General features: G+C 37.0%; 2 protein-coding genes across 4 annotated transcripts in view; both read left to right on the forward strand.

Moving 5' to 3' along the window:
- Nucleotides 1–17411, forward strand: part of osp (outspread) — a 534113-nt gene that overhangs the window by 412051 nt on the left and 104651 nt on the right. For all 3 annotated transcript variants that reach the window (XM_065222626.1, XM_065222627.1, XM_065222629.1), the window contains exons 4-6: nucleotides 9035–9223; nucleotides 9299–9362; nucleotides 10292–10522. In XM_065222626.1, coding sequence (XP_065078698.1) covers nucleotides 9035–9223; nucleotides 9299–9362; nucleotides 10292–10522 — 484 coding nt within the window. The remainder of the gene's footprint in view (nucleotides 1–9034; nucleotides 9224–9298; nucleotides 9363–10291; nucleotides 10523–17411) is intronic.
- Nucleotides 1–17411, forward strand: part of puml (pummelig) — a 418871-nt gene that overhangs the window by 258866 nt on the left and 142594 nt on the right. The window lies entirely within an intron of this gene.

The raw sequence follows: 17411 nt of genomic DNA on the forward strand, positions 1-17411 counted from the left end.
ATCGGGTCGACTTGTCTGTTCGGGACCATTTTGCTGGGTTTCTTCCATACTCCACTGTCGTATATCAAATGAGAGTGAGAGACTCAATTGACAGTGACGATGAGGTTCGAATGAGAAAGGGGCTCTTCAAATGATGTTTTCACTGAATTGATTGAATGGTTTTATTGGTTCATCTTCAGTCGAATGATATGAAAATTAACAGCACTGGAGTCAAGGAGTGCAGGCTTCTTATTTGGTTTTTATCCCAGTGTTCCAGCAAGCATCGCTGGACTTACTGGTGAGGTACACGCTTTTGGATCCCAGAGTCCTTATTGTAACTTTTTTTTTATTATTAACAAATGAAAATTTTGCGAACAAGGCCCGTGTCAATTTTATTCAAAAATTCCAATATTACATCTCCTTATACCAAAAACTGTGGACTTACCCAAGTAAATCTGGTATGCAGTCTTTATTTTTGATACCTGCACATAATTCTGGAAAAGTTTGGTGGAGGTTTTTTTTTTTTTTTTTTGAGAAAATTTATTTTGAAAAATTTGAGAATTTGTTTTAATTTTTAATTTAGAATGCCAACATTTTTACTAAAAAAAATACATTGGAGTTCTATGTATCAATGTATTTGTATTTTATTGTACATGTATTTTAAAATATGTATCCAGTTTAAAAACCTGCATCAAATTAAATGGTTTCACCTTGGCGAGTAAGCTTTATTTTCTGTCTGGTGGGTTTCTTTTGAATGAGCGGGCTGCTCTGCACACTATTTTAATTTGGTAGATTAAGTAAATTGATAAACCGATTCAATGTTCCGCCACAATATTATACATACTACGACTGTAAAGCGGAACCCACAATACTGCGTCCGGCATGTCAACACACTTAGAAAAAACAATGTAAATTTAGGTGCTCTGAGACTGACATATACGAGCGTCAATTTTGACATAAAATTGAGAAATAACAGACGCGAAATTCAGTTCAATCAAACGTAATTTTTGTCGAGTATGGAACTTTTCAGTGTCGAAGCCCTTAATTTTACATGAAATGTGTGTTTACGTCTCATACTTTATGTCGAAAATGGATTCCGTCACGTGTGAAATTAGTTATTTCTAAGTATGAAGTTGCTTTTCCTACTTGGCGACTTCACATCGACGCTGCGTCAGTCAGGTTCAGTCAGTGATCAGATTCAAATTTGACGCTGACGCTCACTTCGACGCAGCTTTGCGGGTTCCACTTAAGCTGTTCGCATTACGAAAATATAATTTATAAAGTGGGGTTTAAAAAAGAACAACTTTATAAATTCAAAAACGTTTTATTGAACTAAATATATAAGTGCTATGATAATTAATAGCTCACAGATAGTTTATATTTGAATGCAGTTCAGGATATCCATGATGATATCAATAGATATTTTTAATAAAATTTCAAAAACATATCTGTCCCAAGTAGCCCGTCTGTTTACAATTACGACTAAATTTTAATGGCTATATGGCGAACATTTTTTACAATTGACTTCGAATCTTCATGTACCTCTCATTCTGCACTATACGAGTTCACCTAATAGAAATACCACACATAGTGGAAGTGCACCAGTATTGGTCATAGGTTTCTATTTTGGCCACATCTCAGAAAACCAATTAAATTACAATGTTCGTGCATTTTGCGGTCGAAATGTTTATGTACACCAACAAAGTGAACACAACGGAACATTTCAAAATTGCAAACAACGTGAAATATCGTCAAAAGGTGGCCAAAATATTAACATGGTCAATATTGGTGCGCAAGGGCGTAGCCAGGTTTCGAGCTAGGGAGGGACAAAAAAAATTACTATGGTAAATTTGGCGAATGCCATTTCACCGAAAGCCTTTGTGTTGCAGTTGCCCCCCCCCCCTTCCTCCCTCTGGTTACGCCTATGTTAGTGCGTTTCCCCTATTTCTATCAGTTACTTTATTCACTCCGCATAAGCATGTTGAAGTTTGATTAGTCTTGAAAATTGTCCAAGAAGCCCGCCACGCCCGCTATTTTATTATTATTTACCTGTTGGTTAGTTCCGCTCATTTAAAGGGTGATACGGTCAAAATTTGGTCAATATCAACTTGACGTATTTCTTTCAATTTTGCATTTAAAAAACCTGAACACCCCTCATTTTGAAGGTGTGTGTGTGTGTAGAATGTTGCTCCTATTTTGATTTTGGAATTCACTCTTCAGTTGTCAAAATGCCGTCCAAGCAAGAAGAGCAGCGTATCAAAATTTTGCTCGCGCATCGCGAAAATCCGAGCTACTCGCACGCAAAGTTGGCAAAATCGCTAAAAGTTGCCAAATCAACCGTTACAAATGTAATTAAAGTGTTTGGGGAACGTTTGTCGACAGCCAGGAAGTCTGGATCGGGGGGAAATCGAAAACCGGAAGCCGCTGAGACGACAAAGAGAGTTGCCGGTAGTTTCAAGCGAAACCCTAACCTCTCTCTCCGAGATGCCGCAAATAAGCTGGGTGTATCGTCTACAACCGTGCATCGAGCCAAAAAACGAGCCGGACTATCGACTTACAAGAAGGTAGTGACTCCAAATCGCGATGATAAACAAAATACGACGGCCAAAGCGCGATCCCGGAGGCTGTACACGACGATGCTGACGAAGTTTGACTGCGTGGTAATGGACGACGAAACCTACGTCAAAGCCGACTACAAGCAGCTTCCGGGACAGGAGTTTTATACGGCAAAAGGAAGGGGAAAGGTAGCAGATGTTTTCAAGCACATGAAACTGTCAAAGTTCGCAAAGAAATATCTGGTTTGGCAAGCCATCTGTACCTGTGGCTTGAAAAGCAGCATTTTCATAGCTTCCGGGACTGTCAACCAAGAAATTTACGTGAAAGAGTGTTTGGATAAACGTCTGCTGCCTTTCCTGAAGAAACACGGTTGTTCCGTACTGTTTTGGCCGGATTTGGCATCTTGCCATTACGGTAAAAAGGCCATGGAGTGGTACGCCGCCAACAACGTGCAGGTGGTTCCCAAGGACAAGAACCCTCCCAACACGCCAGAGCTCCGCCCAATTGAGAAATACTGGGCTATTGTCAAGCGGAACCTAAAGAAGACCAAAAAAACTGCTAAGGGCGAGCAGCAGTTCAAGGCAAACTGGCTTTCTGCGGCGAAGAAGGTGGACAAGGTGGCTGTACAAAATCTGATGGCAGGGGTCAAGCGTAAGGCCCGGTAATTCGGATTTGGAAAAGCGGAAGCCTAACTGAATATTTTTCCTGAATTTTATACTAATTGAACTTGAAAAAGAAATTTAATTTGATTTTTTAAATAAACGATTTCACCGATTTACACGCGTTTTCCCTTGACCAAATTTTGACCGTATCACCCTTTACTCAAACATTATCGAGGCAAACAATTCTCGCGTTACTTTTCAAATAGACCATATCCACCATTTTGAGAAAATCGAAGTTGAAGTTTGACAGATTATTATTTTAACTGTTTAGAAACAATACATTTTACAATACTATTTTTAATGTAGTCAGTGAATAATAACGTTGAAAATTCAGTAGAAACGGTAAAATCACAATTTTGATTTGAATTTCAAGCTAAAATATAGCAAAAACCACATAGGACGTTTTGACTAGTCGGCATGTTACATTGGGCGATTTTTCTCAATGAAATAATCAATTAGTGTTACATTGGACGATTTGTTCTACATGAAACTAGATTCCCTTTCACAGATGTCATAGTAGAGTACCTAACTTTAGATTGGCCCCGCCTTTAGAAAATGAGCACCAATCATGTTAGGCAGTCCGAATGACCGAAGTAACAAACATGTACCCACCATTTCAAACTGTACATTGGACAATGTTTCACCTATGATTATCTTAAATTTTGGATGGATGTTTTTGTATCACATACAATGATAGAAGAGCAATAATTTGTATCGCTTAACTCGATTTGTTTACATTTATTACATTGGTCTATTTGAAAAGTGACGCGCGATGTAGCTGTACGCTGGAATAATGCCCTACCATCCGCCGTAAATAATTTATGGCGTTTAAGCTACTGTATTTTTTTTTTTTTTTTTTGTACGTAATGAATATGCGTCATAGAATGTGCCCTATCAGCATTTCGGTTTGCTCGTGATGAAACTGGTCGCGCATATAACCGCAGTAGCTGGAGCACCTAGGTTAAAATGAAATGTAATTTATTTTGAATTTGGAACAAATGAAGAGTTTAAAAAAAACTAAACGAAACAGTTTCATCTCAGAAATTTTTTAACGGAACGCGTTTTTAAAGATACAATTTATATCGCCTTTAAAAGTTAATTAACTTGAAAGTGCTTTTAGAAGCACGTGTCGTAATTGCTTTTAGTGCGGTTTCGAGAAGTGAAAGCTAGTGCCAACTGGTATTGAAAGTTCATGCCCTGAGCAGAACAAAATCAACTAATCGAACTTTTTAATATATTTGAATTGACAATAAAATAAAAAAGTTCATACAGTTCTGGCCCATTTTTCAAGGTAGGTATGTAAAAAGTAATTTACTATTTTTGTAGAAATATATCTTTCATTTGCATACCAAAACATGTTTATATAATGTAAAAGGTAGAATGAATTTTCACTTATATTTAACCTATGAGAACATGACAAATACACTTCTTCTCTAATTTTATGTTCAACATGATCATTGGGCAACCCCTAATCTTAGAGGAAACAAATTAATAAAAAAAAAAACAAGTTTGTGAACTATGTGGAATATGAAACTGACGAAATTATACAATAGTGGCAATTGAACAGTTTCACACCATCTGACGAATCGATTTTATTTTTACCTCTCCGAATTCCATGAAACTTTGCATAATTGTTCACTAAGGAAATGAACTAAGTATGTGCCAGAATTCAGACATTTGGGCTTATGTTTTTTTTTTTTTTTCCTTTGGTTTGTTTTTTCCGTCGATCTTGTTTTCGGTGCTGAGCACCAATACTACCGACGTGCCAGGAAGGCAGCTCCAACACCTGGACCCTACCTATCGACCCATCAACTCATGAACCGGGGACCAACGGCTTTACTTCCCATCCGAAGGAAGGCGTCATCAGAGATGTTATGCCTCAGAACATCCCGGCAGCGCCGACTGGGATTGAACCCAGGCCTGCTGGGGTGAGAGGTAATCACGCTTACCACTACACCACCGGCGCCGTTATTTGGGTTTATGTGTAATTTTTCAAAATGGCGTATTCGATTATTTTTTACAATAAATCCTGCTATTAGACAAAGTTATAGGAAACTTTATTTTAGTATCAGAAAAATATCACAAAAATTTTCGGCAAAAATGTAAAAATAAGCTCTTAAAAACTTCAATTAGAAAACAATTAATTTTAATAGTTTAAAATTATGTTTACTTGAAAGCTTATGAAAGATGCTAACTTTTCTGAAACGGACACAATATTTAGACACTTCAAAAATGATCAATATCGTAGAGCATAAACCTTTTTTAATTTCAAAAATATCTAACACGCCATTTCAAAAAACTTGGTGTGACTCAAAATGGCCAAATTCAAGCACAAAATTGATTCATTCCCTTATCGAACAATTATGCAAAGTTTCATGGAATTCTAAAAAATGGAGAGGTAAAACATAAAATTTGTTTATTTTTTCGCTTTGGTATGAAACTGCTCAATTACGATCCCCTTATAAGCTTACTAGCTATGGGTAATCGACTATAAGAAAAAATGTTGCATATCCTGAAAATGTTGTAGTTCCAGTATTTCAAAATAAATATACTACAAATTAAAACAGAACCATATACAAATGGAAATTCATTGGATGTATTGTTGAACGAAGTTGAAGAAATTTATAATGACTTTGTTGATGATGAAAAGGTAAAAAATGAATTAATTCATACTTTTTGTCAAATAGTAAATGTAGGTAAAAATCAGTTCATTGGATTATTTATAAAATCTTTAAATAAGGGAAATAGCTCTAATCTCGGTCTATGGAGCTAATAATAGTAATATTTTCTTTCGGCGCAGATGATGTGCAGTAATCGAAAGTTATGAATGTATCACAATAGTTACAATAATATTCAAGCCAATTTCCGTATTGGACTGCAAAAGCCGAACGTACGAACGAATAAGGTGCCCATAGCACATTTTTGGTGTGTGTAAATAAGATTAAGATTGATAAAATATAGCTAACCAAAGTTGCCTAAGAGAAAAAACATAGAATGTTGAATAATTCACTTGGCAGTCATTTCCGACCCTATGTTTCATGGGATTTATTCATATCTTTGGGAGCCCTATATACCCTAAAAATATATAAAACATGCAAGTACACCCAACCCTGTTTTTGTGAAGTTAAACAAAGTTTTGTAGGTACCATATTTTTCTTTAATTTTTTTTCTGTTTTTGACACCGTTGCACACTGGGGCAGATCAGTGATTTTCTCGGAAAAAATTAATAACTTTTGAACAAAGCATCCAATCAGAATACTGTCTTCGGTAAAGTTGTTTATATTAGTTAAGCGCTTCTTCTGAATAAATTAATTAGTTCGCAACTTGGTCGTAGAGATGGCGCGCGAATCTAACTTTTGAATACAGCATCCTAGACGTATGGTGTTTTCAACAAAGTTTTTTATCTATTAAAATGAAGGAAAGTTGCAGAAGACAGAAAACTTCCATAACCTTTAGTTTCGGAGATATAGGGTGTATTGAAAAATATGATGCCAAAATTCTTATTTGTAATTTTTTTGTATATTTTCATATGTTTGCTCTGGTTTCTGCATTTATTCCAACGAAAACAAACTAGGTGCAAATTTTCATTGCACTATTTGTGGAATTTATAGTGGTTTTAGTGAAATATTCTCGAAAAACATGATATTTTGCCTCTATTTTAGGTGGGTTTCTCGAAAGGGCAGCTAAGGGCAGCTGGACTTTGTCTCTTTTGCTAGCTCATGTCATTGTCTAACATATACCAGAAAACTGAAGACATGATATTCGATGATTTTTTTTAATTTCACTTTATATATACCGATAAAAACATCCTTTACATTGAAATGAACTGTTTCACATAATGAAAAACATTATATAAATTTTTGACATGTCACCATTTTTAAATGCTGTGCTGAATTTTGAGATTGTTTACTTATTATGAGCTGCCAGCAAACCAGGGGCCTGGCTGGCGGCCATGTTTTTGATGCTATCATCTGTTTTTGACTCTCTGCTTACTACACGATTATCCGTCCCTTTCCACCATGTATACGTCAGCTCAATCAGCTGCATTGCCCAGGTAAAGTTGTATATGTGACATCATCGTACAAGCTGTGTGTTGCCGTGCCAACGTGATCGTGTACAACGTACAATTATCGATTACTTTTTCGAAGAGACGTATCAGCTTTTGTAAACAATGCATTTGATCGTCGGTTTGGTGTAACTGGTAGCTCATTCACGCATACGAACACCACTATCATGCAGGAGAAAATTTCCCCTATCTGATGATAGTGTTAGTATACGTGAGCGAGCTACCAGTTACGCCAAACCGACGATCAAATGCATTGTTTACAAAGCTGATACATCTCTTCGAAAAAGTAATCGAGAATTATTAATGTGCGTCAATGTTTCAGTAGTTGGTATCCATAAGCGTGAATTTTTTTCTCGTCTCAGTTCAGTGATCAATTTCCGGTGTTGAGCAATAATCCACAAAGTTGCTATAATGGATTCACCTTCAATGTGAATTTTCAACAGTTGTTTATTCTATGCCATATGCCAACATGCATTTCGTTTAGTGGTGTCTCAAAATTAATTTTTAGTAAAGATAATAGATCACACAAGCACATCAAACTATGTTTACAACCAGATCCATTCATTACAAGTCTGCGAAAAAAAACCGAAGAAAAATTCAGCCCAATTAATAAAAAAAAGCGAGGTATTGGCATTATTACAACCACAGGATTCATTTGACAAATAGTGACAATTAAGGACAACTGATTTCTAAATACTTCAACTTAAGAGATAGTTTAATCTTTAAACCATTACTGCTTCTGGAATTTTAAAAAGTTTAACGAATAAAAATTATACATAACCGACAGGTTTCCTTATTAGTAGAGATACTTGTAACGGTTTACAAAAGGTGAAATTAAAAAAAATCATCGAATATCATGTCTTCAGTTTTCTGGTATATGTTAGACAATGACATGAGCTAGCAAAAGAGACAAAGTCCAGCTGCCCTTAGTTGCCCTTTCGAGAATCCCACCCACCTAAAATAGAGGCAAAATATCATGTTTTTCGAGAATATTTCACTAAAACCACTATAAATTCCACAAACAGTTCAATAAAAATTCGCACCTAGTTTGTTTTCGTTGGAATAAATGCAGAAACCAGAGCAAACATATGAAAATATACAAAAAAGTTAACAAATACGAATTTTGACATCATATTTTTCAATACACCCTATATCTCCGAAACTAAAGGTTATGGAAGTTTCATGTCTTCTGCAACTTTCCTTCATTTTAATAGATAAAAAACTTTGTTGAAAACACCATACGTCTAGGATACTTTATTCAAAAGTTAGGTTCGCGCGCCATCTCTACGACCAAGTTGCGAACTAATTAATTTATTCAGAAGAAGCGCTTAACTAATACAAACAACTTTACCGAAGACAGTATTCTGATTGGATGTTTTTTTCAAAAGTTATTAATTTTTTCCGAGAAAATCACTGATCTGCCCCAGTGTGCGTTGCATCAAGTAAAGTTTCATTTGAATACCGGAAAAAAAAATTAAAAAAAATCGCGTTAAACATTGGCTGGGTGTACTCGTTTAAGCAAAAGTTCAATTTATTTTTTGTTCAAAATTACCCCGTTTTACGGTACCTAACAATGTTGGAGGAATGATTTTTGTTTGTTTAGGACACTTAAATATTGTCAAATCAAAACACAATTTGGACTGCAGCTTTGGTTTTACTTAAGCTATAACTTTTTTTTATGAATATTTATATTTTTTCAAAAAATTAAAACTTTACAGAGCTCATAATAAATTAATTAACACAATTCCACCCCTCTCAATTCTAATTACAGCCAGAAACAATTCCTCAAGCCATAATCGACATGACCAAGGTACTAGAGGTAACCACAGCTGAAGATGTTACTAGTCATCCACACTCAATTGCCATTACCGCACCGGAGCGAGTTACATTCGTGAAGGGTACGTGCCCCGAGGAAACCAAATGGTGGTTCAACGTGCTTTCGGCCTTCCCAAAATCTAAGGTGATAAAGCAAGCTTCCGTCAAACTGTGCTAGCTGTGTGTTCCTATTACAAACATATTCCAATATATTTCACAGGGTCGACATAAAAGAAATGCAACGTTTCCCGGTGGTCAAGCAACTACCATCCTGCAGTCACAACGTAAGTATTTGGTCTATCTCGACTTGTTCTATTTCTATTGAGTAAGAAGTAAGGTGAGAATTTGTTCGGTGCAAATTTCAATCGCAGTTTCCATTTGTATGTCGCATTGTTTGACTTTTGAATCGTAAAAATGACTGGAACAGGACATTTTGACATGTTTCTATGGCAAGGCAATATTAAATTAATCCGATGGCCTCTGTTAAAGATCAACACTCAGCGGTAGGTCTACCAGTAATCACCTCTACCCACTCGAGCCGTATAAAATCGATGGCTATCATCAGCTTCCAAGAGGTAATCAACAATCGTCAGTACCTTGCTCACAAACAGTCTGTGTCTGTTCAGTGTAGCAAGGGAGCTTTATAATGCACAGCCGGGTGCATCGCCAGTCCAGGCTGCAATCAAAAGTGGGAGCGAACAAAACATCAACGTCGAGAATTGCTTACAAGTACACTCTGCTCGTACGCTGTTATAAATGATATGAAACCCGTTATGCAATCAATAATAACTAATGATCCGAGCAAACGTTCACTGCGAGCAATTCTTTGGTATTATTCTCAGTCCAATTGCAATATTTTCACCGTGACGGGAACATCGAACGTTATTTGGATTTTGACTCTGTAAAGCCACTCCTCATAAATTTCATCAAATCGATTCGGAATTCATGACAGCTCTGCTGCAGTGCTCATCTCTCTTTATGCCACCAAACCAACCATAGAACCGCGCCTCTTCAAAGAAATGCCTACCAATTGCCTTCCTCATTCCAGATGCAAATGTATTCATAATTTCACAGAAATTGCTTGCATAGAACAAATTTCTCATTTTACCAAGAATCTATTGCAAAGTACCGCTAGGCCTTAGAACAAAAATGCCAATAGTAATTGCATTTCTTTGCCTTTTCTTGTTCCTTCCTCGGGATCAACTCGGAACAGCTCCATCAGTTGGTCGGAATCGGCATAATTCGTACCACAAAGACATGCTGCCGGTGGGTAATCTGGAGGCTCTGACGGCGCCTTGCTCCTGGAATCCCGTGGCCACGATTGCATCCGATGAGAACAATCTAAATGCAAATAATGAAAATAACAGCATCACCACCACAGGCAGCAGTATCGGTGGCAATAACAACAACATCAACAGTAACAGCTGCAACGTGAACGCCAAAGGTATGTTTCGATCGATCTTCGTTGAATTATTATGAATCAATAGGAATGCTGAATTTGTTTGTAAATGTGTGAACAAAGGAAAATTATAAGAGATTCTGTGATTGTTATCCGTTGTTCAATTTAAAGCCTAATTTTTGCAATTTATTTGTAATATAATAAACAATTATGTGGATACTTGGTGGTCCGGCGTGGCATTCGATGCGTTGATTTTAAACTATCATCGTCGACGTTTCGGTCCTTGAGCCCAAAACATTAAACTAAATATAGTTGTGTTCTTCCTTTTTTATTTAACGTTGGTCTCTGTTCCGCAATCGAGTGCCAATCACGGACGAGGGTATAGCTGATTAATCACCGACAGCAATCTAATACCAACCAAGGAGGTGACATTCACACCTGCAACCTATAGAACCCATCAACACATGGGCCGGAACCAACGGCTTTACTTCCCTTCGGAGGGAGCAGAGATTTTTTCACCTCACAAAATTCCCAACGACCTCAGCTGAGATTGAACCCAGACACACTGGGGTGAGAGAGTGTCACGGTAACGACTAATCCATTGGCGCCGTCAATTATGATAACTTGCCTGACACTTTTTTTTCCTTGATTTGTTTTCCGTCGATCTTGTTTTCCGTACTGAGTGCCAATGCTACCGACGCCAGGGAGGCAGCTTACGCACCTGGAACCTACCTATCGACCCATCAACTTATAGACCGAGGACCAACGTCTTTACTTCGCTTCCGAAGGAAGGCGTGATCAGAGAATTTATGCCTCAGAAAATACCGTTGGCGCCGACTGGGATTGAACCCAGGCCTTTGGGGTGAGATACAATCACGCTTACCACCACACCACCGGTGCCAAGTTAAACTTTCGTTTATATGCAATATCGTTATAGCGCAGTGTCTCATCAAGGATGTAGTATTAAAATCAAATAGGTTAAACAAAAATAGTCGACTAAAAGGTGTTACGATCAAAATTTTGTCAAACAAGAATGCGTGTAAATTTATTATGCAATTTATTCTGGTGCTTATAATTGGCAGGATCCAATATTGGACAGTTTGATGTTTATAAAGTACTATCAGTTAAAACTGTGTTTTTGAGATTTGTCTATATATATTCTTTGGTGCTTCCTACATCGGTTGCAGGACAGTGTTACCGATTTATATTGGATAATCCAAAGCTATGTTGATCATTATAACATTAAATTTTGAATAACAACCCTAATAAACAAATACCATAAACGAACTGTATCTCGGATAGGTAAACCATCCCGCATAGGGTTTGGATGATACCCCGAACACGTCGTTAAGCTCTCTTTTATGGTTATTTTTATTAGGGAAATGATAAGACAATCTTATTCAAATGTCGTAATAATACCTCTGACCAAGGAAGAATGATTTATATAGTTTTCATAAAAGTTGACGATACAAATACTAATGAGGAAAGGAATTCCGCATTTCCTTTTCCCAAGTCCTTTTCCTCTCCTTCCCTTCCCTTCTTCTCTTTTCAGAAAGCGAGTAATGGCGCTATAACCATATGCCATATAGGGCTAGGACAAGAGTTAGTGCTCAGGTCCCAACCGCTAGAAGAAAATGGTAGCGAGCAAGGGCGCTATAACCTAGGCGAATACAGCATTCCCTCCGTATAGGTTACGTCCGCACACCGCTCTCTGTTGTCCTTCGACTGAGGTCGGCTGGATCGATTGAGGGATGGCAGTGGGTTGGCGGTGCCGTCCACGCTTGTATGGAGGGAGGACTGTACGCTCGAACACAAGGGGTAAATACCTGTGTTCCATCCCAGGAGATCGGACAATCAAGGAGTGTACATTAACTTTCTTAGCTCTGTCACTCCCAACGATTTATATAGCCTATTTTCAAATCCTGCATACGGAGCGGTTGGTACGGTATGTCCCCGCTCTTTGATTACCTGTGGATTAAATGTTAACCACTGTCTATACTTATTAAGTAGACATGGTAAACATTCACTTCCACAAAAATTAACTTAACGCTACACAGTAGGCCTGGCCGCTTTATTGTTTGTTTCACATCCTTGATGTGCAGCAGGCATTAATAATGACAAGAAAAATGATAGATGTATCATTTTCCAGGATTCTTTCAAGTACTGGCTGTGTATGTGTAGACTAGACTAGACTAGACAAGAATGCGTGTAAATTTATTATTTTTTTATTAATAGGAAATCAAATTATTTTTTTAAGTTCAATCATTATAAAATAAAGAAAAAATATTTAGCTAAGCTTCGATGGCTCAATATTTTTCGATTGGGTGGAGCTCTGGCGTGTTGGAAGGGATGTTGTCCTTGGGCACCACCTGCACGTTGTTGGCGGCATACCACTCCATGGCCTTTTTTCCGTAATAGCAGAATGCCAAATCCGGACAAAACCACACGGAACAATCTTTTTGCTTCAGGAAAGGCAGCAGACGTTTTTCCAGACACTCGTTCACGTAAATATCCTGGTTGACGGTCCCGATTTTAATAGAAATATCGCTTTTCAAGCCACAGGTAAAGATAGCCTGCCAAACCAGATATTTCTTAGAGAACTTCGACAGTTTCATATGCATGAAAATGTCTGCCCCCTTTTCCCATAGAAAACTCTTGATCAGGAAGCTGTTTGAAGTCTGCCTTGACGTAGGTTTCGTCGTCCATTACCACGCAATCGAACTTCGTTAGCATCGTCGTGTACAGTTTCCTCGATAAGCTTAGTTTTTAGCTCGATGCAAGCTTTAAACCACTGGCCACTCTTTTTATCGTCGCTGCGGCTTCCAGCTTTCCGATCACCTTTACGCTGGTGATAACTGATTTGGCCACTTTTAACGATTTCGCTAACTCGGCGGGCGAGTGGTTCGGATTTTCGCGACGCGTGTGCAAAATTGTGATGCGTTGCTCCTCTTGCTTGGACGCCATTTTGATAACTGAAGAGCAAATGTCAAAATCAAAATAAAGGCATCATTCTGCACGCGCACACCTACACGCTAAGATGCACTTACCTTAAATTCGGTAAAGAATACCTAGATATAGGTAGAAATTACCGATAATCGAAGAAAGTGCACATACCTAAATCACGGATTACCAATAATTAACGTTAAAAATTACCTAGCTTATAGTAAAAAAAAGCCTATTTAATAAAGTAAAAAGAAACGATATTTATAATACCGATAACTTTTTACCGATAATTTTAGATAATCGTAGCTAAGAGTGTACAAAAAGAGGGGGTTTCAAGTTTCTTAAATATAGATAAACATGTCAAAAGGTCGTATCTGCAGTTATCGATTCTCTTCATTGACTTTCTCTTTCGATAATAACTCAGCTGCAAAACCTATCTCTGTTGTATTCAAGGTTGCAAATACTCATTTCAGCTAAAACAATGTTTTTTTTTAATTATGAAATAATTAGATGCCATGATCATATTTTGAATTGGTAGGAGACAAGAAGAGCTTGCAAAGAATGTGTTTGACATATTAAACCTGTTTATTTCACTTCATGAGAGTCACAATCAGCGATTTTTCACAAACTCACTAACTCATTCACTCACTCACTCAGCGATCAGAAAATCGCTGATTGTGACTCATAGAATGCAAAATTTACAGGTTTATATTTCAAACGCATACTTTGTAACTTCTTCTTGTAAGTTACAAGTAAAACATACCATCATACAATCTTTTGGTTTTATTATTCCGAAAAACATTATTTTAGCTGAAATGAGTATTTGCAACCTTGGTTGTATTTGATGTTTTTGACGCTAGGTAAGAACCTCCTTTATCAAACAATGTGGTAAAATTAGCGCGAAATCTGTTCGCATAACAGTGGTTATCAAAAGAGAAAGTCGATGAAGAAAATGGATCAAAGCACATAGGACAATTTTAAATGTTCATCGAGAAATGCTCGATGATCATATTTTTGGTACGATACTTTAGATAAAAAGCTACAATACAAAGTACATAAATTCTAAGTACGCATAGTGGGAGTTTCTTCAGATGAAAAAAGTTCAAACTTTGACGATTTTGTGACACCCAAATCATTTCCGATTGACCCCAAATTTTGCACAGGGTCTTTTTTCGAGGCAATGAACGTTTTGTATATGGTCGGTTTCAAAAATAGTTTCATTGGCGCCCTAATATTTAGTTTTATGTGTTAGTTTGTTAGTATAACGTTTACGTAAAGAATTACGTAGTAGGCCATGCGATAAAAATAATAAGAAATTATTGGTTGCGTCGTTAGCAATTTGCTAAAAAAATTTACCTTAATTGAAAACATGTCTAACGCGCATTTTAAGTGATTTTTCGGTTTTCATTCGCAATGATTGATTAAAAAGGTTTGTATTTATTGTTTTTGCATCAGTAAAGTATTTAAGGAATATAATTCAAAAACTGAACTTGCAATAAAGTCCTTTCCAAAGAATTTCTTTAATTACGTAAAAACCAAATTAAAATCTGACAATTTTCCTTTAATCATGCATCTTGACGAAAACGTCGACGGTAGCTCGGCAAAAAACTGTAATCTATTTGCTATTTTTGTTCAAGAAATCTATACGACATTTTCTGAAGTAGATCGCGATCGCGATTATTTTACATTGTATCTAGAACTTTCAAGGGACATTGGCGTCAATCAACTTCAAGTGCAGGATATTTTGCAGGCTTTAAAAAATTTAGACGCCTCCAAAGGTCCTGGACCTGACGGAATTCCTCAAGTATTTATGAAAACTCACTGCTCCATTGTTTTGGCTTTTTAGAATGTCCCTGGAATCCGGAACCTTTCCAAAAAAATTGAAAAGCTCTTTTCTAGTGCCTATCTTTAAATCTGGCCGAAAATCTGTCGTACGTAATTATCGTGGAATACCCATCATCTCTTGCATTCATAAACTTGTTGAGGCAATTTTCAACGAAAAATTATTTCTCCAAACCAAAAATAGAATTCCTGACATGCAACACGGCTTCTTCAAGGATCGTTCGACCTCGACAAATTTACTTGAATTTATAGACTATTAATTGAATGCAATGGATAATGAAAACCACGTAGAAGCCCTCTAAACAGACTTTTGCAAGGCATTGACATACAAATGTTAATCATTAAATTGCAAAAAATTTGAATTGAGTCAAGACTCCTGAAATGGCTTTAATTATATTTAACCTCTTCTATACGTAAACGACATTTCTTTCATTCTCAAAAAACTAAAAATTCTAATCTATGCCGACGACATGAAGCACTTTTTGGAAATAAGAAATGAAGAAGGCATCAATATATTCCAGAAAGAAATACACATATTCAACATGTAACTATCTATTCTGTTTCACGAAGTGAACGGCTTATGCGCCACCTTCGGTTCGAAGGACCGTTACTCTGAGATAACCCAGTATGAGATCTCCTGCTCAGGGCAGGCCAAACAGTTAATTTAAAACTAAACCGATTACGACTTTTGACCCAAACGTACCCAATTAATAAAAAAAAATCAAAAGCTAGAAAACAGATGAATGTTAATGCATTATTTGATAATTTAAGAGGCAATTTAATACCGGTCGGTAGTTATAGGATAATTTATAAGCTCAAACAAACTCGTTTACGGCATACAAAATGACAATAAACGTCTGATGAAGTTTATTGGACTAAACTCGAAGTAATTAGTTGCTAAAAACAATAAAACAGTTTAACGAAGTACTTTATAAAAAAAACTAGCAACTTGGAGAGTTTCACAATGTTCTCAATTGTAATATTCTAGGTGGTTCAGCTCAACTCAGGAAAACCTGGCTACTGACCAGTGACATCACGTTCGAGCTAACGGTATTTGTAGGTTTGAACAAAATTAGTTTAAAACTTAGCAAATCTTCATACGTTGCGCAATCGCATAATATAGAAAGGTCTGACCTTATTTGCCTGTATCCAAGTGCTCCCTCGTCGGATAATCTTGAGCTGATCCGATCACCAACACGGAACTCGCGGGTGGAATTCTATGAGGTAACGTTGGTGGAGATTCGAGCGGGTTGCTGGGTAGCTCGTTTCACCACGCCTTGACGTTACGAGTCTGGAGTCTTCGCTTTTCACCACCGCTGCCAAGCACTATCGATGTCTTGACTACTCACCGATGTCAAGTAAACCTCGAGCACCGAAAACGAAATGGCTGCTCGAATTCTAAAAGGGTGTCAGTCTTGGCTATGATAGGAAAAGTCCGCCCTGGATAATCCGTACTGGATAAATTTTGTATAAACCACCCACGTTGGAGAGGCTGGTTCCTGTTCAACGTGGTTTTTTTTCGAATTTGCCTATTGCTCACCAAAGCTTACCTGAATGTATGCACATTCTTTGCACAATTCCAATATTTATAAATTTTCCTTAGTTCTATCAGAACTCACCAAATTCATTATTAAAATATTCGAAAAACACAGTAAATTAATTAAAAGTTAAGAATATCCGCGGACTTACTTAGAATTAGGTTTTAGAATTTACAAATTTTATTTGAACAACCTTACTTAGCACTTCAAAATTACGTGTTAACTTCTTAAACACTCCACCAGAAAAGAACAATTCAAACTGAACATTGAGTTAGGTCATAAGTTACATTGACACATTCTCTTCGTCGACTTTCCCTTTGCATCCCACAGCCATGTAAAGACAGTACCAGGGTTTTTCCGCACACAGATCGATAAAAGAAGCTTTTATCAAGCATCTAATACGACAAACACATCAAGTAACGGTTCTGTGATCAAGTTATTAACAAAAGAGAAAGTCGATGTTTAGCTTGAATGAGACGCGAGACGAATTGGATCAAGCTAAAAATTAGTGCGCAATTAGGGTGGGTGAGCCAGTAGTGGAGAAACCCAGACAATTTATTTATTAAAAATTTAACTAACGATGTAGCTTTCAATCTGTATTTTGCTAGAAA

Source organism: Ochlerotatus camptorhynchus, unplaced genomic scaffold (genome assembly GCF_037179485.1).
Source record: "Ochlerotatus camptorhynchus isolate MF236.1 unplaced genomic scaffold, CSIRO-AGI_Acam_v1.1 ptg000176l, whole genome shotgun sequence".
In the NCBI taxonomy this organism is placed as follows: Eukaryota; Metazoa; Arthropoda; class Insecta; order Diptera; family Culicidae; genus Ochlerotatus; species Ochlerotatus camptorhynchus.